General features: G+C 43.6%; 1 protein-coding gene across 1 annotated transcript in view; it reads left to right on the forward strand.

Annotated features, from left to right (window-relative positions):
* LOC126089494 (apolipoprotein D-like) overlaps nt 1–25,474 on the forward strand; it is a 250,510-nt gene that overhangs the window by 212,107 nt on the left and 12,929 nt on the right. The window contains exons 2-3 of the mRNA XM_049906914.1: nt 16,572–16,702; nt 25,190–25,392. Of these exons, the coding sequence (XP_049762871.1) occupies nt 16,572–16,702; nt 25,190–25,392 (334 nt within the window). The remainder of the gene's footprint in view (nt 1–16,571; nt 16,703–25,189; nt 25,393–25,474) is intronic.

The following is a 25,474-nucleotide window of genomic DNA, read 5'->3' on the forward strand; positions in this document are numbered from 1 at the left end:
AATTTCGCCACACCGTCCTAACGGGTAAGTTCGTCGTACATCACACATTGATTACTGCGTTTATTTCACGCAGTGCTGCTTGCCTCTTAGCGTTGGCAACTCTGCGCAAACGCCGCCGCAGTACTGAATTCCCTAATGGTTCCCGAAATAAACTGTCCCATGCGTCATTCCGCGTTCAAAGCCTGTTGATTCGCGTCTTCGGCCACAACCATGTCGGAAACCTTTCCACCTGAGAGAAATGACACCTTCGCCGACGCACTGCCGTTTCATACCTTGTGTACGCGATACTACAGCTATCTGTATTTGTGGATAATGCTATCCCATGACTTTGTCACGTAAGTGTAGAATAGGACCATGCTAGTCACTTCCAAATTTCACAGTACTGAATAGCCAGTTTATTGCATAGTCTTCACCGACAGCCCATCATACATAAAACCCTAAAATGGTTCAAATGGCTCTGAGCACTATGGGACTTAACATCTGAGGTCATCAGTCCCCTAGAACTTAGAACTACTTAAACCTAACTAACCTAAGGACATCACACACATCCATGCCCGAGGCAGGATTCGAACCTGCGACAGTATCAGTCGCGCGGTCCGGACTACAGCACCTAGAACCGCATGACCAACGCGGCCGACCATAAAACCCTACTTGTTATTGGAAACAATATGGAAGAATGGCCACATCGAAGCATAGTTCGTTGGGGAGCAGACTGGTTAAAGTCTGTATCTCGGCAGATACGTGTAGCTTCTCTGTAATTTTTCTTAGTCACTTTAGGCAGTTTCCAGGTTGATTAATGCCACACCTGATTTTCTGCCACCCCTTTCTTCAGTCCGAGCTTGTGCTCCATCTCTCAAGTGTACCTCAAAGGCTGCACAAAATGTTCAAATGTGTGTGAACTCCCAAGGGACCAAACTGCTTAGGTCATCGGTCCCTAGACTTACACACTCCTTAAACTAACTTATGCTAAGAACAACACATACACCTATTCCCGAGGGAGGAGTCGAACCTCCGGCGTGGGGGGCCGCGTAATCCGTGACGTGACGCCTCAAACCGCGCGGCCACTCCGAGCGGCGAACGCTGCACATTCTGCGCCTATTTCTGGTATTACAGAAATGGTTCAAATGGCTCTGAGAACTATGGGACTTCTGAGGTCATCAGTTCCCTAGAACGTAGAACTACTTAAACCTAACTAACCTAAAGACATCACACACATCCATGCCCGAGGCAGGATTCGAACCTGCGACGTAGCGGTCGCGCGGTTCCAGACTGTAGCGCCTAGAACCACTCGGCCACCCCGGCCGGCCCGGTATACTTTCCGCTAGGGCAGATAAAGTAATGCTAATAAATGCTTGCTACACGCCATATTCGTAACTGTTCGTACTGAAAAATGTAACTAATTTTTTAACATTGGCACTTTGCCTAATACCTCGCACTATAGTCTGTGATGTTACAGCAGCGAGTGGTAGCGCTGTGGATACAGTGAGTGAGATCAGGTATAATGGGAATGTTAGAGCGGTGGTTACGTTTTTCAGTAAGTATAGATTATGAAAAAGGTGTGCAGCAGTAATTTATTAGCATTATTTTTTTCCAGTTCTATTTTTCTATTGAAAACGATAACGTACTGTCGGAAGCAGGCGCAGAGTAGGCAACCTTGAGCTACACTCATATCTGGCTGTGTTCGTCGTAAAGAATGCGGCATCTTGCCTTTCTGCGAATGTTTGTTTTCACACTCTAAGCTCCTTGCCCCACACGTCTTGAATCAACGTCCGAGACGTGCTCCACAGATTATACGTCCGAAGGTATAACGGAACTTACAAACTCCAAAGGGCAGCCATATGCAGCGGTCTGGTGCGCAATGACGGCCACGGGGAGGTGGAGAAGCCAGTCTTCTGGTTGTCAGGAGGACATTCGGCTCTCCCATCTGGACATTGTGGGTTCGATGGATTGGTAGGGGCCATAGGAAACTCTCGGAGGAGAAAGACAGACGGCAGCAAAACAGACGGCGTTTAGGGAATTCGTTATTGTTGCGACAAGCTTCAGGGGTTACAGGTGCGCGCCTTAATCCGGTGGTGCAGCATGGCATCGACCCACGACGTCCATGATCTGCTAGTGTGATTAGGCTACAGCTGCGAGTGATAGCTTTGTGGATAGAGGGCAGCTGCAGATTCGATCATACATCGTGAAGACTGCAGATGGACAGTCTAATTTGGCATTCAGTATCAAAAAGTATGCAAAGCGCCTAATTTTATCCATTTCTTAGTGGCTGGCTCTGAGCACTATGGGACTCAACATCTTAGGTCATAAGTCCCCTAGAACTTAGAACTACTTAAACCTAACTAACCTAAGGACATCACACACACCCACGCCCGAGGCAGGATTCGAACCTGCGACCGTAGCAGTCCCGCGGTTCCGGACTGCAGCGCCAGAACCGCTAGACCACCGCGGCCTCCATTTCTTAGTAAAAACCATCCTAGGCTGTCGTTTTAGAATGCAATACAACATCTGGGACAGTTCTTTCGGTAGCTCCATTTCACTGTAATTACACTACTGGCCATTAAAATTGCTACACCACGAAGATGACGTGTTACAGACGCGAAATTTAAACGACAGGAAGAAGATGCTGTGATATGTAAATGATTAGCTTTTCAGAGAATTCACACAAGATTGTCAACGGTGCCGACATCAACAACGTGCTGACATGAGCAAAGTTTCCATCCGATTTCTCATACACAAACAGCAGTTGACCGGCGTTGCCTGGTGAAACGTTGTTGTGAAGCCTCGTGTAAGGAGGAGAAATGCGTACCATCACGTTTCCGACTTTGATAAGGGTCGGATTGTAGCCTATCGCGATTGAGGTTTATCGTATCGCGACATTGCTGCTCGCGTTGGCCGAGATCCAATGACTGTTAGCACAATATGTAATCGGTGGGTTCAGGAGGGTAATACAGGACGCCGTGATGGATCCCAACGGCCTCGTATCATTAGCAGGCGAGATGACAGGCATCTTTTCCTCATGGTTGTAGCGGATCGTGCAGCCACATCTCGATCCCTGAATCAACAGATGGGGATGTTTGCAAGACAACAACCATCTGCACAAACAGTTCGACGACGTTTGCAGCAGCATGGACTATCAGCTCGGAGACCATGCCTGCGATTACCCATGACGCTGCATTACAGACAGGAGTGCCTGCGATGATGTACTCAACGACGAACCTGGGTGCACGAATGGCAAAACGTCGTTTTTTCGGATGAACCCAGGTTCTGTTTACAGCATCATGAAGGTCGCATCCGTGTCTGGCGACATCGCGGTGAACGCACATTGGAAGCGTGTATTCGTCATCGCCATACTGGTGCCATTGGTTACACGTCTCTGTCACCTCTTGTTCGCATTGATGGCACTTTGACCAGTCGATGTTACATTTCAGATGTGTTACGACCCGTGGCTCTACCCTTCATTCGATTCCTGCGAAAACCCTACATTTCAGCAGAATAATGCACGACCGCATGTTGCAGGTCCTGTACGGGCCTTTCTGGATACAGAAAATGTTCGACTGCTGCTCTGGCCGCCACATTCTTCAGATCTCTCACCAATTGAGAACGTCTGGTAAATGGTGGCCAAGCAACTGGCTCGTCACATTACGGCAATCACTACTCCTGACGGACTGTGGTATAGTGTTAAAGCTGCATGGGCAGCTGTACCTGTACACACCACCCAAGCTCTGTTTGACTCGATGTCCAGGCGTATCAAGGGCGTTATTACGGCCAGAGGTGGTTGTTCTGGCTACTGATTTCTAAGGATCTATGCACCCAAATTGCGTGAAAATATAATCACATGTCAGTTCTAGTATAATATTTTTGTCCAATGAATACCCGTTTATCATCTGCATTTCTTCGTGGTGTAGCAATTTTAATGTCCAGTGGTGTATCTCATATCTTCGTCTTGCCATTGTTGACACGTGGGAGTAGTTAGGTCGTTGGCCGAAAGCTCATTACATCTCTTATTTCATGGAATAAACAAAGGGAAGCATAGACGTCCCGCGAGGAACAAAACTGTTGTTTGAGATATCTTCAAATAGGGTGTACAACTATCTGCACTTTAAAGGTTAACGTTTGCGCTAGCTTCACAGTTACAAGACGACCTCGGCTTCTCTTTGTGCGAGCCTCCTCTGTGTGTATCGCGCCACACGTCTCCCTGACCCCACGGTCTATCTCGGGGTCAGTCTGCGTGCGACACCGCCAGATGCAGAGGAGGAGCGCGTGTGACGTCGGTGATAACCCAGCCGGCAGAGGTCTGGGCGGGCTCTGTTTGTTGACACCGCAGTGAGGCGGCACAGGCGCCCGCACCAATGTGCAAGGGGGCCCGCGGGGGCAAGGTTCAGTCCACACCAGCGCCGAGAGACTGGTCCGCACATGAATCACGTGTTTCATTTTTCCGCATGTAAATATCCCTCAACCCCACACTACTCAGTCACATTAATGTGAACAACTGTCAGAAACTCGAACAACCACCTTATGCAGCACTGACCACTGCAGGATGAGCAGGAGGAAATTCGCTGAGGTTCTGGAAGGTATCGACAGGGATGTGAAACCTTGTCGACTCCAGTGCTGTGGCCAACTGCACAACGTTTCTTGTCTAAGGATCCACGGTGCCGATCGAGATGGTCCCACAGATTCTCGACTGGGTTTAATTAGTTAGCTTAGTGCTCAGGGGAGTACAGTAAGCTAATTCTAATCACGCAAGTAGACTGTGATCTGAAACTTCCCAGGAGAGTTTCTGTGAAGTTTGGAAAGTAGGGGACGAGGTACTGGCGGAAGTAAAGCTGTGAGGACGGGGCGTACGTCGTGATTGGGTTGCTCAGATGGTAGAGCACTTGCCCGCGAAAGGGAAAGGTCCCGAGTTCGAGTCTCGGTCCGACACACAGTTTTAATCTGCCATGAAGTTTCATATCAGCGCACACTCCGCTGCAGAGTGGAAATCTCATTCTGGAAACATCGCCCAGGCTGTGGCTAAGCCATGTCTCCGGAATATCCTATCTTCCAGGAGTGCTAGTTGTGCAAGGCTCGCAGGAGAGCTTCTGTAAAGTTTGGAAGGTAGGAGACCAGATACTGGCAGAAGTGAAGCTGTGAGGATGGGGCGTGAGTCGTGCTTGGGAAGCTCAGTTGGCAGAGCACTTGCCCGCGAAAGACAAAGGTCCTGAGTACGAGTCTCGGTCCGGCACACAGTTTTAATCTGCCATGAAGTTTCCTAGTTTCATATCAGCGCACACTCCGCTGCAGAGTGAAAATATGATTCTGGAAACTTCCCCCTGTCTGTGGCTAAGCCATGTCTCCGCTATATCCTTTCTTCCAGGAGTGTTAGTTTTGCAAGGTTCGTAGGAGAGCTTCTGTGAAGTTTGCAAAGTAGGAAACGAGGTACTGGTGGAAGTAAAGCTGTGAGGACGGGGCGTGAGTCGTGCTTGGGTAGCTCAGATGGTAGAGCACTTGCCCGGGAAAGGCAAAGGTCCCCAGTTCGAGTCTCGGTCCGGCGCACAGTTTTAATGTGTGTGTGTGTGTGTGACTGCTAAGGTCATCAGTCCCTAATCTTACACAGTACTTAACCTAAATTATCCTAAGGACAAACACACACACCCATGCTCGAGGGAGGACTCGAACCTCCGCCGGGACCAGCCGCACAGTCCATGACACAGTTTTAATCTGCCATGAAGTTTCATATCAGCGCACACTCCGCTGCAGAGTGAAAATCTCATTCTGGACACTGTGACCTGTGTGACACATAGCATTGTGCTGCTGGTAGACGCCTTCGTGCCGAAGAGAAACGCACTTCGTGTAGGGGTGAACATGACCCCCAATAATATATTCATATTTGTGTTGATCCATTGCGCCTCCAAGACTGATGAAATCATACAACGAATGTTACTAAACATTCCCCATACTATAACTGCTGCAGGGTGTTTGGTTTCAGACGTTTCATTCCGTACATACCAACGGCCATCTCTCCGATAGAGCATGAAACGTGATTCAGCTGAAAAGGCTACGTGTCGCCACTCAGTTGAGGTCCGGTTGCCATACTGGAAATTCCAGCCTTCGTCGCCGATGAAAAGCAGTCAGCATGGGTGCATGAACTAGGCACCCACTGTGGAGGCCCACATGCAGCAACGTTTACTCAACGGTCGTCTAGGAGACACTGTTGGTAGACCGCTGGTTCATCTGGGTGGTCAGTAGCTCAACAGCAGCACGTCCGTTCGCCCGTACACATCTTCGCAGCCGTCGTTCACACTTGTCATCTATGGATTGTGGTGCAAAATAGCTGCCTCGGCCCGGTTTTGTATAGCAGTATAGCACCGTTTTTGCCTTCACGTTAAACTTTAACTGCGGAAGCACACGAGAGTTTTACAGACTTCGCTATTTCGGAAAGCCAGTGATCATACTCTTCTGGGCGTCGGATAAATCGTGTCGTTTCCACTTTGCAACTATTGCATAGTTTCCAGCGTTCCCCTGACACGCTTTATATACCCTCCACTGCTAGTGCTGCCGTCTGCCAGCCGGCCGCTGTGGCTGGGTGGTTCGAGGCGCTTCAGTCCGGAACCGCGCTGCTGCTACGGTCGCAGGTTCGAATCCTGCCTCGGACATGGATGTGTGTGATACCCTTAGGTTAGTTAGGTTTAAGTAGTTCTAAGTCTAGGGTATTGATGACCTCAGATGTTGAGTTCCATAGTGCTTAGAGCCATCTGAACCATTTGAGCCGTCTGCCGTCTGTGAGTGGTTAGTACACGTTGACGTCGAACATAGGCCGTAGTCACGTTAATGTAGCTTGACCGTGTAGTATCAAGTTCTTCTACTTCTACATCTACATACATACTTCGCAAGACGCCGCATGATCCATGGGGGAGGTTACCTTGTGGCACTACAAATCATTTCGTTTACTGTTGCACTCACAAATGGAGCGAGAAAAAAGCTACTGTCTATATGCCTCCGTACAAGCTCAAATTTATCTTATCTTCGTGGTTCTTACGCGAAGTGTAAACTAGCACCAGTAGAGTCGTTCTGCAGTCAACTTCAAATGCTGGTTCTCTAGATGCTCTCAATAGAGCTTCGCGAAATGAACGTCGTTTTCCCTCCCGGGATTATCATTTGAGTTCACGAAGCATCTCCGTAATACTTGTGTGCTGATCGAACCTACCGGTAATAAATCTAGCAGCAAACCTCTGAATTACTTCGTTGACTTCTTTTAATCCGACCTGGCGGGGATCCCGGACACTCGAGTAGTATCAAGGGTTCTATACACATGTGTTGCGCTTTCCTAAAATTCTTCAAATAAACCAAAGTCGACCATACGCCTTCCCCACTACCGACCTTAAGTGCTCGTTCCATTTCATATCGTTTTGCAACACTATGCCTAGATATTTAATCTGTGTAAATGTTTCAAGCAGCACACTACTAATGCTGTATTCGAACATCACAGGATTGTTTTTCCTATTCATCTGCTTTGAGTTACATTTTTCTACATTTAGAGCAAGCTCCCATTCGTGACACCAACTAGAAATTCTGTCCAAATCGACTTGTTTTTTCCTAGTCACTTGGCGACGCTACCTTCCCGTACAACGAAGCGTCATCAGCAGACAGCTGCAAATTACTGCTTATCTTGTCCATCAGATCTTCTATGTACAGAGAATAAGAGCAGTCCTATCACACTTCCCTGGGGCACTCGTGACGGTACTCTCGTCTCTGACGAAACTTGCCATCGAGTACAACGTACTGCGTTCTAGTACTTAAGAAGTCTTCGAGCTACTCACGTGTCTGAGAACCTAGTCCTTATGCTCGTACTTTCGTTAACAGTTTTCAGCGGGTTACGTAAGCAGTCTGTAGGAGGGAACCGTGTCAAACGCTTTCTAGAAATCTCTGTGGTATCTGAAAGAACACGTGTTACAGTAATTCTGATGGTCAAGCTATAGGTACACCTGATAGTCCTATACTAGCTGAAATTTTCATTTACAAATGGTTCAAATGGCTCTAAGCGCTATGGGACTTAACATCTGAGGTTATCAGTCCCCTAGACATAGAAGTACTTAAACCTAACTAACCTAAGGATATCCTGCCCGAGGCAGGATTCGAACCTGCGACCTTAGCAGCAGCGCGGTTCCGGACTGGAACGCCTAGAACCGCTCAGCCACAACGGCCGGCTTTCATTTACAGTTAAGCCCAAATTTTCCTACAGAAAGAGCCACTGAAATACAAAATTAAATACAGGTTCAGATATGTGGATGATGTGCTGTGTTTATTGACCGATTCCACTAGATAGTTAAATATATTCCTACAACACTGAAACTTCCAACATATAAAAAATTCAGTACACAGTAGGGCTGGTAGGTTCTTCTATACATTTCTTAGACGCGAGTATAGATATTAACGCAAGAATAAGCTTATTTAGCATTTACACAAAACCCATATCTACACACGCGGTAATCCCTGCAAGCTACAGACACCAGCACAGTTCAGACTGCAGCATATCTGGTCCATTATTTGAATCCACCTCTCGAACAGAACTACAGACCTTCAGACACACCACTTCCAGTAAAGGCTCAAGCTTTGCTGTGCCTGATAATGTACAACGAAAAAAGAAAATGGCTAAAATTACACCACGCTGTACGCTGCCCAACAGGAACAAGTCAGTTGTCACAAAAACTGGTGCATCATCCTTTAGACTGGCATAATTTCAGTTGACCTCGCGAAAAAGTTAGTCTCGCAGACCTGCATTTAATGATACCAACAGCATATCAAAACTTTTATTCATTAGTAAAGACAAGGTGTAATCCTTGGCACAGAAGGGTGTGTATAAAATCACATTCAAGCGCCGAGGAAAAGTATATATTGGTCAGTCAGACAAAATTGTGGCAGTTAGGTTATCAACTTTTAAAAGAAAACCACACACGCGTTGTAGAAAGTAAATTTTTACATTCTGTTAGGAAAATAAAAAAAAAGATGAACCTACTGGAAATACCTGATATTAATAAAGAGATAAACCGGAGCCAGCTTAGTACTAAATGATCCAACTCAGTTTCCTTTTTCCCACTTGTTAAATTGAGTTTTAGTTACAAGTACTAGAGTAAAAGTGTGCATTCAGCTTTATTTTTCATCAGTTGTTAAATGTACCTCCACATAAAAAGCTTTGTTTCCTTTTTTAGTTAATGTAACTATTCTGCTTGAGAAAAAGTGTAATGTTTTTATGTAAATATTCTACACGTTATTTTTGTATCTTTTGTGTAAGTAATACGTGTGTAAGTCACACGTCTTTTTATCGGTATTTACGACATTCATCTGTCACCAGTGATGGTCGAAGAAGCCGAAAGTCGGTTTGTGACCGATTAAATACGGTTTTGCAGAACATTAGGAAGTGTTTACTACTTAATATCAAAACGTAAGTGTGGTTTGAGACCCGTTAGGACCTAATTTATGCCTCATTTGGCGGGAAATGCATCCACGTTCCTTCCTCATCTTCCAGAAAATCCTCTGTACTTGCAGCTCACTTTAGAGCTCAACGACTAGCATGCGTCCTGGCCTCCCACACCCACAGATTTTCTTAATCCAACATCGAGGTCGATATTAACTCTCAAAAACAATCACTCGACCATAGAACCATGCTAGCGTATAGTATGATCCAGCGAAGCCTAGATGCAATTACATCCAGATGGTTTGGCGTGAGAGTGTGACTACAGAGTGAAACTATAAATCTGGGCCGGCCGGAGTGGCCGAGCGGTTCTAGGCGCTACGGTCTGGAACCGCGCGACCGCTACGGTCGCAGGTTCGAATCCTGCCTCGGGCATGTATGTGTGTGATGTCCTTAGGTTAGTTAGGTTTAAGTAGTTCTAAGTTCTAGGGGACTGATGACCTCAGAAGTTAAGTCCCATAGTGCTCAGAGCCATTTGAACCATTTTTTATAAATCTGGCGTGTCAACAGGGTTGTGTCCAGGTAGCTGGTGGTTCACCTATGGTCTGGGTGTGTTCATTTGGTATTAATTAGGCCTCTCTGTCCGGATGAAACGGGCAGTGACAAGTTCACGTTATGTGGACATTCTTGCAGACCATCTGCACTCCTTTCTGGAATTAGAATATCCTGACGGGGATTCCACGTTTCATAGGACAATTCTTTGATTGTATGCAGGTTAATTCACCACGAGCGCTCAAGTGAATTCACCACGATGGTTTTCCCTCTTCCGACATACCACCAGATGTCAACCCAGTCATGCATTTCCAGGATGCTGCCGACACCCGTGTATGCTCAGTGAACACGGCTCAAACAACACAAGAACAGTTGGGGCTAGCACAACAAATTGCCGCAACGAAAAACGCCTTTCTTTCAATGAATGTACAACTCGCTTATCATATTCGTAACACTTTTTCCCCTATTTCGCTATAATAGAAAACGATCTGCCCTTCTTCGAACTTTTTCGATGTATTCCATTAATCCTATCTGGTAAGGATCCCTCACTGCATATCAGTACTCTAGCAGAGGACGACAAACGTAGTGCAGGCAGGCTCTTTAGTAACACTAGACCTGTAGGATCATCCAAATGTTCTGCCAGTAAAACACAGTTTTTGGTTTGCCTTCCCCACAACATTATCTGTGTTGTCATTCCAACTGAAATTTTTTGTAACTGTAATTCCTAGGTATTTAGATGAATCGACAACGATGGATTTTTATGATCCGATATGTTCAGAGACAAGTGCCTTTTTCACACCATATATATATTCTGTCTAAGTCATTTGCAGTTCATTTTCATCATCTGATTACTTAACGAGACGGCAAATGGTTGCATCAACTGCAAACAATCTGAGAGCGCTGTTCAGATTACCTCCTACTTCGTTTGTATTGATTAGGAACAACAGAGAGCCTATGACACGTCCTTGGGGAACGCTGAGCATCACTTCTGTTTTCACGTACTACATACTCTTACCTTTCTGACACGCGATCATGAAGCCAATCGCACAACTGAATCGATACTCCATAGGCACGCAGTTTGATTAGAAGTGTGAGAAACGGTGTCAAAAGCCATCTGGAAATATAGAAATATGGAATCAATTTGACATTTCCTGCCGACAGCATTCATTACTTCGTGCGTATAAAGAGCTAGTTGTGTTTCACAAGAATATTTTCTGAACCCCTACCGACTATGTGTGTATAGACCGTTACCTTCGACGTGTTACTGCATTTTTAAGTGGTCATTGAAGAGCGACTCGCTTTTAACATCATATACAGGGCCTTCCCATTTTTGGCCACTCTGTGCGCATCTCTGTCCGTCCACTGCTCAAAGATGGCTCTAAGCACTATCGGACTTAACATCTGAGGCCATCAGTCCCCTAGACTTAGAACTACTTAAACCTAACTAACCGAAGGACATCACACACATCCATGCCCGAGGCAGGATTCGAACCTGCGACCGTAGCAGCAGCGCGGTTCCGGACTGAAGCGCCTAGAACCGATCGGTCACAGCGGCCGGCCCGGCCACTGTACGGGATGTACATCAGTCTGCAGACAGAGACAGAGGGACAACATGTGCATTAAAGATGCAACAAAAGCGAGCAACGAAGCCGATCTTGAAAGTGATTACACGGATAGAAGCACATAGACTGTATATGGTCTAACGTGATTCAGATACGCTAATTTCATACTGTGCACCCAAGCAGTCGATGTAAATTATTCACACAAGTCTCGTGTCACTCGAGGCAGAGCTGGCTGGTTAGAATCACGATGATGGAGAAATTTTCATCGTCAAAATGTAATCGGAAAGGGGAGTATGAGTCTTATTTTGCACAATTTCTCAATTACTAGACTGTGTGGTAGATCCGTGATTAGATTCCAAAACTTCCCACAGTGGCTCATGGGGTGATGCCATGTTACACTGTCGATGGTGATCCGTGCGTCGGATATGAACCTGAAATTCGATGCCCGCCTTCTGTTCCACGGGAGTAAGTCATGTGTCAGTAATGTGTTTCATTCTTTCTGTCTATTTAATGTCGTACTCATCCTTCATAACGCAAACATATTACACCGCACAAGTACCCATCACATCTACATCTACGTGATTACTCTGCTAGTCACAATAAAGTGCCTGGCAGAGGGTTCAATGAACCACCTTCAAGCTACCTCTCTACCGTTCCACTCTCAAACGGCGCGCGGGAAAAACGAGCACTTATTATTATTATTATTATTATTTTTTGCGAGCCCTGATTTCTCTTATTTTATCGTGACGATCATTTCTCTCAACGTAGGTGGGTGCCAACAGACCTGTTTCGCAATCGAAGGAGAAAACTGGTGATTGAAATTTTATGAGAAGATCCCGTCGCAATGAAAAACGCCTTTGTTTTAATGATTGCCACTCCAATTTACGTATGATGCCTGTGGCACTGTCTCCCCTATTTCGCGATAATAGAAAACGAACTGCTCTTCTTTGAACTTTTTCGACGTCATCCGTCAGTCCCACCTGATGCCGATCCCACACCGCACAGCAATATTCCAGAATAGGGCGGACAAGCGTGATGTAAGCAGTCTCTTTAGTAGACCTGTTGCACCTTCGCAGTCATTTACACGTTGTAGTCTCACATTTTGTGCTTCATTAAAAGTTGAGGAAAAGCTTCCATGAGTATCTTGTACAGGACAGCAATGAGAGGTTCCCACACTAGACAACGGGGGCGAACCAAAAACTAGTGTGACATTATGAAAAGTTTATCACGTCGACTAAGGACGGCCATAGATCACCTGATATTTAACATCGAAACCGACATAGTGGGTACATTTCTACTCATCACAGATCGATATTTTCTGCTCCGATCAACCTAATTTATTTTTTTCAGTAGTATCTCTAGCTCACCTAAGGCGAATGACGGGACGATTTATCCCTTCCTCCCCTGGATTAACTTATCAAGGCCGTGATATCGCTGTAACACCAACGACTGATCGAGGCAACGTAATTTTAGAAGACAGCTATAATTTTTTAGTAAACTTAGCAGTAACGTAACAAGCAATGCACGTTAAAAGAAAAACGACCGTATCTCTTGGCATGAAGAACGGAAAAATTTCGAATTTGTTTTTCTTTCGATGAAGGGCGATGTGCGCCTCCTTTTTTGTTTTGCTTCTTATGCTTAAGTACTCTATAGGCTTGTCACAAACATTCAGAGCGTTAGTCCACCACAGTAGAGAGAGTGGAGCAGAGTGTAACGAAAATTCTCACACTTTGTCATGCAGTGATTCGTCGTTACAAGTAACGATGTTACATTTAGGAGGCTCCAGAAACTGGCACACATATTTTACGGTTCGCTCGCAGCGCCCTAATGTCGCAACTTGATTTGTGGCGGTGACGTGTCGCAGGAGGGGGACCCTGACAAGGGGAGTTACTTCCTTGATGCGTCGGGGGGCCCCAATTGCGACCAATTGGCTCCCAGCGGCAAAAACACACGTTGACCCTCACAGTCATCTTGTTGCATGCGTGAAATTTATTCTTTTCTCTTTGGAATTTTCCACTTTGAGCTTTATTGGGACGATAGAAACCTGTTTGCTTCAAGCCACATGCAACAATTTAGTTTCATATGTGTGGTACTTCTTGAATTTCGTCGGAACAGTTGAACTAGTTCCCTTATTCGAAACCGGAGGAGCAATGGTTCAAATCCGCGACCGACCATCTTGAATTAGGTTTTTCGTGATTGCCCTAAATCGCTTGAGGCAAATACTGGGATTGAAACTTCCTGGCAGATTAAAACTGTGTGCCCGACCGAGACTGGAACTCGGGACCTTTGCCTTTCGCGGGCAAGTGCTCTACCATCTGAGCTACCGAAGCACGACTCACGCCCTGTCCTCACAGCTTTACTTCTGCCAGTATCTCGTCTCCTATCTTCCAAACTTTACAGAAGCTCTCCTGCGAACCTTGCAGAACTAGCACTCCTGAAAGAAAGGATATTCCGGAGACATGGCTTAGCCGCAGCCTGGAGGATGTTTCCAGAATGAGATTTTCACTCTGCAGCGGAGTGTGCGCTGATATGAAACTTCCTGGCAGATTAAAACTGTGGGTCGGTTCGAGACTCGAACTCGGGACTTTTGCCTTTCGCGGGCAAGTGCTCTACCATCTGAGCTACCGAAGCATTGGTGTGCTGCTTCTACTCATACGTTTCTCTTTCTTTTTAATGTGCCGATGCAATGTCACATGGCATACATTGTGTTTCTTTGCTGCTGCTCTAATACTTAGTTGATAATGGTGGCATAAAACTGAAAGTTTCACATAGTTAAATTATTACAGCAGACTTACGTTTACAACGTTAAGCCACCGTTATCACAAGATAATCGAGAAAAATTACGCGAGACACTGAAAAAACGTTTTACTGCGTCAAACTCAACAGAGACTCTCCAATACTGGCCAACAATTGGTAGGCAATTGGGAAACATGAATGGAATACATTGTTTGAATCACGTGATTTTCGAAGCTACATGCGAAGGTAGGTGAGGGATATTGCTTTCATACCCTGTTACTTTTGTTCTCGGTCTTCCCTACTAGATTCAAATAAATGATTAGCTTCACTGATGACTTGAGTGACTTTTTTACCGAACATTTATTGATATTTTGTTAACTGCACAGATAGTGTGTTCTATATATTCGTACCTGAAATTAGAATTTTTGTTTACTTTTAATTTTAACTGTTGTTCCCTAATAAAAGTTGGTGTGATTCGAAAATTTGATTTAATTTCACACCTAATCACTGTGTAGGAGTAATCTTATATTGTTGATAGCACCACTATAGCACAACTCACGATCAATAATATCACATATAATAACTGCAGGAGGCAGCACAGACATGTCTGTCTTCAGTACTTTAATGAAAGCCACGTAAATGTAAGAACCATTAAGAGAAGTTCAAAATGGTTCAAATGGCTTTGAGCACTATGGGACTTAGCTTCTGAGGTCATCAGTCCCCTAGAACTTAGAACTACTTAAACCTAACTAACCTAAGGACATCACACACATCCATGCCCGAGACAGGATTCGAACCTGCAACTGTGGCGGTTGCACGGTTCCAGACTGTAGTGCATAGAACCGCTCAGCCACCCTGGCGGCTTAAGAGAAGTCCCATGATGTTCAACAACAGTAGATACAATAATTAAATTATATATACTTACCGAATGACACGAAAAAAGAAGAGTTTAGTATAAAGTTCTTTGGTTTAGCCATGTGAAGCAAGCTGACATGGGACACATATGCTGACTGCCTGAGATGTAAGTAATCTCAGAATACATTTGCAGTCAGCATGATTAGCAAATTTTGAAAAGATACTGTTATCCTAAAAGCTGTATACTTAAACTACAGAATAGAAATGTGGTGAGCACTACCAAAGAAAATCGAAATAAGGTACTGATTTTTCAAAAAATGGCCATAAGAATCATCTGTGGTGCTAAATATAAGGAATCATACCATGACTTTTTTCCAAACACTTCATGTTAAGCATAGTAAATGCATATATTCTAAAAGCCTTATAGCTTATTAAAAGACTGCATCACAATATATATTCTGATTTGCATCAGTAGAATACCAGAAATAACGAAAAAATTTACAAATTACACCAGCAGACAAAGAAAAGCTCTCCATGTAAAGGATCCACAATATGCAGGCTTAAAGTTAGCCAATACAATGCCGGGTATACTTATGACTCTTTTCACAGAGAAACTTAAGTTTCAGCTTAAAAAATTTCTTTCGCAGAACCCTTTCTAAATGTTATAAGAATATCGTATTCACATGCAGAATTAGAAGAACTTTTAAAAAATATATAATTAGTGCTAAGCAAACAATTTGTTTGTCATGTCATTATATGTTAATCAATGCCATAGAAGAAAATACTTTTTGTTAAATCTTAATATTTGTAACCTTTTATGTTCTTGTACATATGGAATGAATTATTTGATGCTGAAGAAATTATTTCATAATTATTATTAGTATTAACATTATTGTTATTATTTTTAATTAAGTAAAATGGCATGGTAGTAAAATGTTGGACTGACACAGTTGCCATTTCAAGTTAAATTTTCCATGTTTTATACAATTTATTTTGGGTGAATGGTCAACCCTGCAGACCTGATTTCTACATTTATACTTCTTAAACAAAGTAAATATCATCTCTAATGGCATGTACGTGAGATGTCTGAAACTCTTAAAAGAAGTGGTTCTTTTTTTCCAGCTGTCCATCAGTTTTCACAGATTTGAAATTTAAAGTTAAACACTTATCTCAATGCATATCAAATTTACACTTATGCTTGCCAAGTATGCAGGAGCGGTATGCTAATTTCTGTGCAAGTACCATTCTAATGTAACTATGATAAGATAAAGTCCATCCTTCTGCTCCTCTGGCACATTTTCTTGTGAGTCTCCAAGCTAGATATTAGGTGAATGTTCTGGAGACATTCAAACACCTGGATTTTAACCAAAAATATGTGCTAATTTATCTGTCTGAAAGTGTCCCTTCACTGCTAAATTAGAATTACATTTATGATTTTTTATTGATAAATGTTGACATTTGTTTTTCTTGTTTTACAGTTTGAAGGGAAGTGGTATGAAGTTGAGCGCTCATTCTACTTGTATGAGATCATCAGTAGCTGTACTTCAATCTACTTCTCACCAAAGCCTTCTGGAAATGTGAAAGTGGCTATTAAGACTGTAAACAGATTGTAAGTATGTGCTATGTGTATATAAACTTCATTGACACTTCAGTTTATAGAATGAATTATATCTGAGATTTTTGTGGAAGGGGGTGAAATGGCAGAAAAAAAGTACAACTTCTGATGCAACAAAACTCAAAACTCTTGAAAACTCCCCTTAGTAAAGATCAAACATGCTAATGCTGCCCCTTTAAACATGAAAATACTTTCTATATTTTGTTTCATAGTTTCAACTGCTGTAGTGGCTGGTAACAAGAAAAAGATAATTCAAGATTTAAAGGCACAAAGCTACTGGAAGCTTTTAGAACTCAAAGCAATCTAGCATTCACATTTATAAGCAAAATAGCACTGAATCCTAGATGGCATCTGTTATGTTGTGGGTGTTGTTAAACTGATACTGAGTTGGTGTGTGTGTGTGTGTGTGTGTGTGTGTGTGTGTGTGTGTGTGTGTGTGTGTGTGTGTGTCAGTTGGTGCATGATGCCAGTTCAGCTTTCAAAGATAATTTTTTCCTAAGATTTGGGGTAGACATTCCTCCCCTTACTGGTTATGGTCTAGATCTGTTGTGTAACCCTGCATGGTGGATTCACAGACAGTAATACTCCAGAGTTGGTTGAACAAGGTTTTGTAACTACTTTTGCCATGGATGAATTACATTATTCCATCCCTGAGGCCATTGTCATCACTGAGATGTTGAGCTTTAACCTTCCATCATAGCTTAATTAAGATGAAGTTAAGAGTAGCGAGACTTATAAAATTTGCGTGAAATTGTTTGTTAAGTCCTGCAAGGTAGCATAACAATGAAAAGCTAGTGCATTACATTTATTCTGTAGTTGTACCAATAATATTTTTGTTGCCTCTACACCACCTTAAAATTGGTGTGGATATCAATTTTCACAAACCTAATTGATATATTAGCTTACTCATTGCTGGAAATGTTCAAAAGATTCTGATTTTGATGTCATTAGCTTTCATTCTGATATCACACCTACTTGCTGTAGCCCCATTGCATAGTACCATTTTAAAAAGAATAGGACTGTACTACTAATTTGGATGAAGCTATCTAGATGATCAGTAAATGTGTTTAAAATGTTCCTGTTAATGAGTAAAAACACGTTCATGAACTCAAATCCAAGTGTATTACACATTGTTAACCATTCATAATACATGCAAAGCATTCAGAGGAAGATGCATTGATATTCGTTTGGTAAGTGCTTACAGCACTAATAGAAATGGATGTGTTGGCCAAATAGAGTAGGTCCTACTGATACTGCAAACCAATGACAACTGAAGGCTGAATTGTTACTTAATGAGTCAATGTTCTGCCAAGTTCAGTTGAGCATTATTGTTACTGGCATACTAAGACAGCAAAATTAATTTCTAAACTGCCTTGATGTCCTTCTTACAGAAGACAGCATCAGCAAGTGCTATCATTGTGAAATAATTGTAAGTCCCATTTCACAATACATAATGAAAATCCTTCAATCCAGCTGTCAGTGAAAATAACCTTTACTCAACATCATGACACTGTGATGGCATAAAGCTGATAAACTTTAACCTCTGTGTTTGTTCTTTCCAGGCAGGTAGTTTCCAAGAAACACTGAAACTGCATAAAGTAATTCCTGTTTTTAAAAAAAGGTGATAATAAAGACATGTAAAACTATGGGCCTATCACAATTTTATCATGTTTCTCTAAAGCATTTGAAAAAAAATATGTGCAAAAAACTGATGGGCATCACAAATACAAAAGTTTTAGTGAGAGTGTACCAACATAAGTTTAGAAACAATAAATCTATGGAAAAGGCAGTATATAACTTTATGAATATGACACTAGAGGTGTTAGACACAAAACAACTCATGCTAGATGTATTTATAGATCTTTCAAAGATTTTTTGATACATTTGGTCACAAAATATTGCTTGAAAAATTGAACAGTATGGTGCCAGAGGACTTGCAAATGAATGGATTGCATCACCCCTAAGCAACCACATACAGAAAGTCAGCTTGAAGTACACTATCAAACAACTCAGTTGAATAACTGAAATCTAGTCTAGTAGTAAAACTGTTGCATAAGGCATTCCCCAGGGCTCAGTATTTGGACCTCTACTATTCCTCCTATATATCAATGACTTGAGCCTGTATGTAGATGCTCATATAACCATAATGTTCAGTGTGACTGTACTCTTAAAAGAGGAGAACATAAACACAGTTCAGAAAGCTGTGAACCTGGCTTCTGAACAACTCAGCTGCTGGGCAACAGTCAACAGATTAACCATCAACACTAAAAAGACAGTTTGACGGCATCTGTGAACTTTCATATCACACAAAATGAAAACCCCTCTCAGTCAGCTGAACAGTAAATAATAAACCAATAGTTACCAATTCTGTGTTCATACTGCTAGGTCTGTGAGTACAATATATCCTGAAATGGAATAAGCATACTAAAAAGGTAAATGCCAGAATAAGTACTAGCTGCTGTGTGCTGAAATCACGTACTAGCCAGAAAACAGTGCACACTACACATACATACAGGCCTATCTAAAATATTATGTGATATTCTGGGAAAACTCCACCTTCAAAATCCAGAATAAAGCCATGAGTATAATTTGTGAAAACATGCCTAGAGACCACTGCAAACTCATCTTCAGGGAGTTAGAGATCCTAATACTGCCTTGTCTGTACATACTCCTGACTGTAAATTTTTTAAAGAAGCATATAGTACCAACTGAATCCAGACTAAAACAAATAGTGAAGTACACAATAAAACACCAGAATACATACAGATATGTATATGTTATGTGCAAACAATCAACTTTGTAAAAAAGAAAAGGAGCATTTCACATGGGCCTCCAGCTGTTCAACACATTTCCCACATGTATTGTGTATATTGAAGACAACTTGCAGTTTAGGAAAGCTTTGAAGTCCTATTTGCTGTATCACTGTTTTTACACTGTAAAAGAATACCTAGAAAAGTAATCCTGCTGATTATGTATAAGTGCAAATCATGAACTATTCAGTGAAGCTGTCTTATTCAGTCTGTTTCCAAGTATTATGATACCATAATCTACCCATAATATATGATAACATTGTTAAAATTTTTATCTGGTATCTGTTACACATTGTGTACTATCAGATCACCTCAATTAAATGAATAAAACTGAGGCTGCACTTAACAAACTGTTATGGGGACAGCCTCTAGTATTAGTTATCGGACGTCTGTGATTATTAGATACCTCCACTGTTTACTATACACCTTCAGTGAACAGAGCTCAACATATTCCAAATGTCAGCTTCATATTACAGCATTTCTACAAGCTTCACGAGTGGGAAATCTGCTGAGCCAGCATAACCATCACTACCACAGCTAGCAAGAGTGTTGTAATATGCTATATTAGATAGTTGTCTCATAGTGGAACAACCGGATGTTATCTTTCTCTTTACAGTTCAGATCAGATGTACTGCCAGTATTACACTCCTGGAAATGGAAAAAAGAACACATTGACACCGGTGTGTCAGACCCACCATACTTGCTCTGGACACTGCGAGAGGGCTGTACAAGCAATGATCACACGCACGGCACAGCGGACACACCAGGAACTGCGGTGTTGGCCGTCGAATGGCGCTAGCTGCGCAGCATTTGTGCACCGCCGCCGTCAGTGTCAGCCAGTTTGCCATGGCATACGGAGCTCCATCGCAGTCTTTAACACTGGTAGCATGCCGCGACAGCGTGGACGTGAACCGTATGTGCAGTTGACGGACTTTGAGCGAGGCCGTATAGTGGGCATGCGGGAGGCCGGGTGGACGTACCGCCGAATTGCTCAACACGTGGGGCGTGAGGTCTCCACAGTACATCGATGTTGTCGCCAGTGGTCGGCGGAAGGTGCACGTGCCCGTCGACCTGGGACCGGACCGCAGCGACGCACGGATGCACGCCAAGACCGTATGATCCTACGCAGTGCCGTAGGGGACCGCACCGCCACTTCCCAGCAAATTAGGGACACTGTTGCTCCTGGGGTATCAGCGAGGGACCATTCGCAACCGTCTCCATGAAGCTGGGCTACGGTCCCGCACACCGTTAGGCCGTCTTCCGCTCACGCCCCAACATCGTGCAGCCCGCCTCCAGTGGTGTCGCGACAGGCGTGAATGGAGGGACGAATGGAGACGTGTCGTCTTCAGCGATGAGAGTCGCTTCTGCCTTGGTGCCAATGATGGTCGTATGCGTGTTTGGCGCCGTGCAGGTGAGCGCCACAATCAGGACTGCATACGACCGAGGCACACCGGGCCAACACCCGGCATCATGGTGTGGGGAGCGATCTCCTACACTGGCCGTACACCACTGGTGATCGTCGAGGGGACACTGAATAGTGCACGGTACATCCAAACCGTCATCAAACCCATCGTTCTACCATTCCTAGACCGGCAAGGGAACTTGCTGTTCCAACAGGACAATGCACGTCCGCATGTATCCCGTGCCACCCAACGTGCTCTAGAAGGTGTAAGTCAACTACCCTGGCCAGCAAGATCTCCGGATCTGTCGCCCATTGAGCATGTTTGGGACTGGATGAAGCGTCGTCTCACGCGGTCTGCACGTCCAGCACGAACGCTGGTCCAACTGAGGCGCCAGGTGGAAATGGCATGGCAAGCCGTTCCACAGGACTACATCCAGCATCTCTACGATCGTCTCTATGGGAGAATAGCAGCCTGCATTGCTGCGAAAGGTGGATATACACTGTACTAGTGCCGACATTGTGCATGCTCTGTTGCCTGTGTCTATGTGCCTGTGGTTCTGTCAGTGTGATCATGTGATGTATCTGACCCCAGGAATGTGTCAATAAAGTTTCCCCTTCCTGGGACAATGAATTCACGGTGTTCTAATTTCAATTTCCAGGAGTGTATATTGCACATAGCATATCTACCAAAATGTTTACAGCTTATATCTTCTCTTGCTTCTTCACAAAGCCCCCCTTAGCACCTAAAAGAAAAATCAGCCTCAATTATCTTACCCCAAATCTGTGTAAGCATATAATTTCTAAACACCATCATATGTCTCACAATTCAAATTAACAAAAAGTACACAGCATTATTTTATAACAAACTTCACACTGATTTGCTCACTGCACAGGACTACTTGCTTTACCACCTTAATTCTAGCAATTACTTACAGTTAACTAGCACCTTTTTTTGGAAAAACTACTATACATTAATAGCTCTTGTTACTGTATCATGTGAAGACCTCAACTATAAACAATGGGAAAGGACAAGGTGGTTATTTTCAGACATTATGCAGTAACATTACAATAAGGTCTTATAAATAAGATATCTGAATTACAGCCAATGTAACTTTTTTATGCAGGTAAGTCACTGTTTCCAAATATCTCTACAGCAACAACATATTTTTAAGATGATAAATTGTACCCAACATTAAGAATTGGTCAACTGGTAGGTAGTTAACATTGTTCATTTGCAAAGTGAGTGCACTTAATAAGAGTTAGCATTGCTGTATTTTTACAGGGTGAATTAATTAAACATAATTGCAAAACCTCTCAAAAACACAAATTTAAAAGGTCTGAAGTGTTTCTGTTTTTGATACTAATGTTTGCATTGGCAGTTTTACAATAAAAAAGTACAACAACCTCAAATAATAATCTATGATTCAGCACATCATAAAATTAATTTTAGCAAGCACCTTACAACGACACATAAAGAATTTTAAGAATTGCCCTTAAAATTCAAACCATCACCCTGTCATGTAAATACACTCCTGGAAATGGAAAAAAGAACACATTGACAACGGTGTGTCAGACCCACCATACTTGCTCCGGACACTGCGAGAGGGCTGTACAAGCAATGATCACACGCACGGCACAGCGGACACACCAGGAACCGCGGTGTTGGCCGTCGAATGGCGCTAGCTGCGCAGCATTTGTGCACTGCTGCCGTCAGTGTCAGCCAGTTTGCCGTGGCATACGGAGCTCCATCGCAGTCTTTAACACTGGTAGCATGCCGCGACAGTGTGGACGAGAACCGTATGTGCAGTTGACGGACTTTGAGCGAGGGCGTATAGTGGGCATGCGGGAGGCCGGGTGGACGTACCGCCGAATTGCTCAACACGTGGGGCGTGAGGTCTCCACAGTACATCGATGTTGTCGCCAGTGGTCGGCGGAAGGTGCACGTGCCCATCGACCTGGGACCGGACCGCAGCGACGCACGGATGCACGCCAAGACCGTATGATCCTACGCAGTGCCGTTGGGGACCGCACCGCCACTTCCCAGCAAATTAGGGACACTGTTGCTCCTGGGGTATCGGCGAGGACCATTCGCAATCGTCTCCATGAAGCTGGGCTACGGTCCCGCACACCGTTAGGCCGTCTTCCGCTCACGCCCCAACATCGTGCAGCCCGCCTCCAGTGGTGTCGCGACAGGCATGAATGGAGGGACGAATGGAGACGTGTCGTCTTCAGCGATGAGAGTCGCTTCTGCCTTGGTGCCAGTGATGGTCGTATGCGTGTTTGGCGCCGTGCAGGTGAGCGCCACAATCAGGACTGCATGCGACCGAGGCACACAGGGCCAACACCCGGCATCATGGTGTGGGGAGCGATCTCCTACACTGGCCGTACACCACTGGTGATCGTCGAGGGGACACTGAATAGTGCACGGTACATCCAAACCGTCATCAAACCCATCGTTCTACCATTCCTAGACCGGCAAGGGAACTTGCTGTTCCAACAGGACAATGCACGTCCGCATGTATCCCGTGCCACCCAACGTGCTCTAGAAGGTGTAAGTCAACTACCCTGGCCAGCAAGATCTCCGGATCTGTCCCCCATTGAGCATGTTTGGGACTGGATGAAGCGTCGTCTCACGCGGTCTGCACGTCCAGCACGAACGCTGGTCCAACTGAGGCGCCAGGTGGAAATGGCATGGCAAGCCGTTCCACAGGACTACATCCAGCATCTCTACGATCGTCTCCATGGGAGAATAGCAGCCAGCATTGCTGCGAAAGGTGGATATACACTGTACTAGTGCCGACATTGTGCATGCTCTGTTGCCTGTGTCTATGTGCCTGTGGTTCTGTCAGTGTGATCATGTGATGTATCTGACCCCAGGAATGTGTGAATAAAGTTTCCCCTTCCTGGGACAATGAATTCACGGTGTTCTTATTTCAGTTTCCAGGAGTGTACATGCAAACAATAGTAAGGGATACAATTTAATACTGTTTACTTGCTTTAACAAATATTCACATTTACATGAATAGTAATGGTTATTGAAGCACATTTGCATTGATGAATATATTCAGGATGTTTATCTGGGTCATAATTATCTACATCAGCCTCACATTCCTACAAATCATACTTGAAAAACATTTTCCTGGCATGAACACTGCATGCATTGCTACTACTATTGACAGCCTTGTATTTTGGTACATAGCACTCTACCATACACACATCCTGACAATGTTGCTATCTGTGAGAATCTGGAGTTGGAGATAGAGCTGCTTTTTCATGGTTTATCGTGGAACTATAAACTAATAAGAATAAAGCACATCATTCACCATGTTCTGCTTGCAATAACTCTATTTCTCACTGACTGTCCCTTACCATTGTTACAGCCAAGGTGTTAATACATGATAAATAATATATAGTGATTTATTCTATCTTAAAAGTAAGGCTTATACCAAAATTTTGTGTTTGTTACTTTACTGTTTGATATTGTGCCTGCTTTTAAGTTTCCAACTCGAAGATCCGAGCAGGGTACTATTTTGCTTCCAGATATTGATTTAACATAAGAGGATGCCATATTTGGCTTATAAATGGTGACTGCATTGTGCAGGAAAAACAGTGTGTGATGGTATTCTGTTGCCTATTGCAATTCTGGAGGCTGCCCCTAACATGGGATACAGACACCTGTTTGCAGCCACCTGCTCTGGGCCAGATGCTGCATTGCCTGTTTGTCTGTGGGAAGCATTTCATTTTCCTCCTACCATCCATTTCTGCCCCTGGACATGTAGACTCTAGAGGTTACAGCGCCCCCCCCCCCCCCCCCCCCCTTAAAGAGCAAAGAATATTTTCATGTAAGGGGAACAATTTCAATGTTTGTCACCTATTTAATAACATGACGCCCTATGCAGTTAATTTTTATTTGTTTTTCCAGTAAAGTGCATGAATTATTGTTTCTTTAATAATAAAGAGTTTGAGGATTTACTGAACTGTTTTAGTGTAGTGTCAGTGAGTGTATAAATGAAACAGAAATTACACTGCTTGCTCAATGGACTGAATTTTTTGTAATTTTATTATTATTTTTTTCTCAAGTTCATCTTTTGTTGAGCATTTTTTTTTCATATTTTCCACCTATGTCTGCACCTCCATCATACATATTGTTGCTACCAGTTTTCCAAAAACATGCTCACCAAATATGTGAAAAGTATATTGTAACATGGAAAAAAATACTGTGTTACAAAAGTGGACAAATCTAAACTTATATCAAATTCTTCCTTACAGAACAGGCAGCATGAGTACAAGCCTTGGCTCAGCCAACCCACTCTATGAAGGTTCTGCAACTCTTAACTACAGAGTGAACACAAGACTTCCTTCAGCAGTTGCAAGGATGATGCCTGGTGTTGGCTTGTACACAATCCTACATACAGATTATGACAACTACGCAATTCTGTGGTCTTGCTCCGATCTTGCTGTTATGCATGCAGGTAACTTTAAACCACTGTCTTAAAAATTCCTTGCTAACACTAGAACTAAGCTATATTTGCAAAGCTATATGTAAATGCACAT

Source organism: Schistocerca cancellata, chromosome 1 (genome assembly GCF_023864275.1).
Source record: "Schistocerca cancellata isolate TAMUIC-IGC-003103 chromosome 1, iqSchCanc2.1, whole genome shotgun sequence".
NCBI classification, from domain to species: Eukaryota; Metazoa; Arthropoda; class Insecta; order Orthoptera; family Acrididae; genus Schistocerca; species Schistocerca cancellata.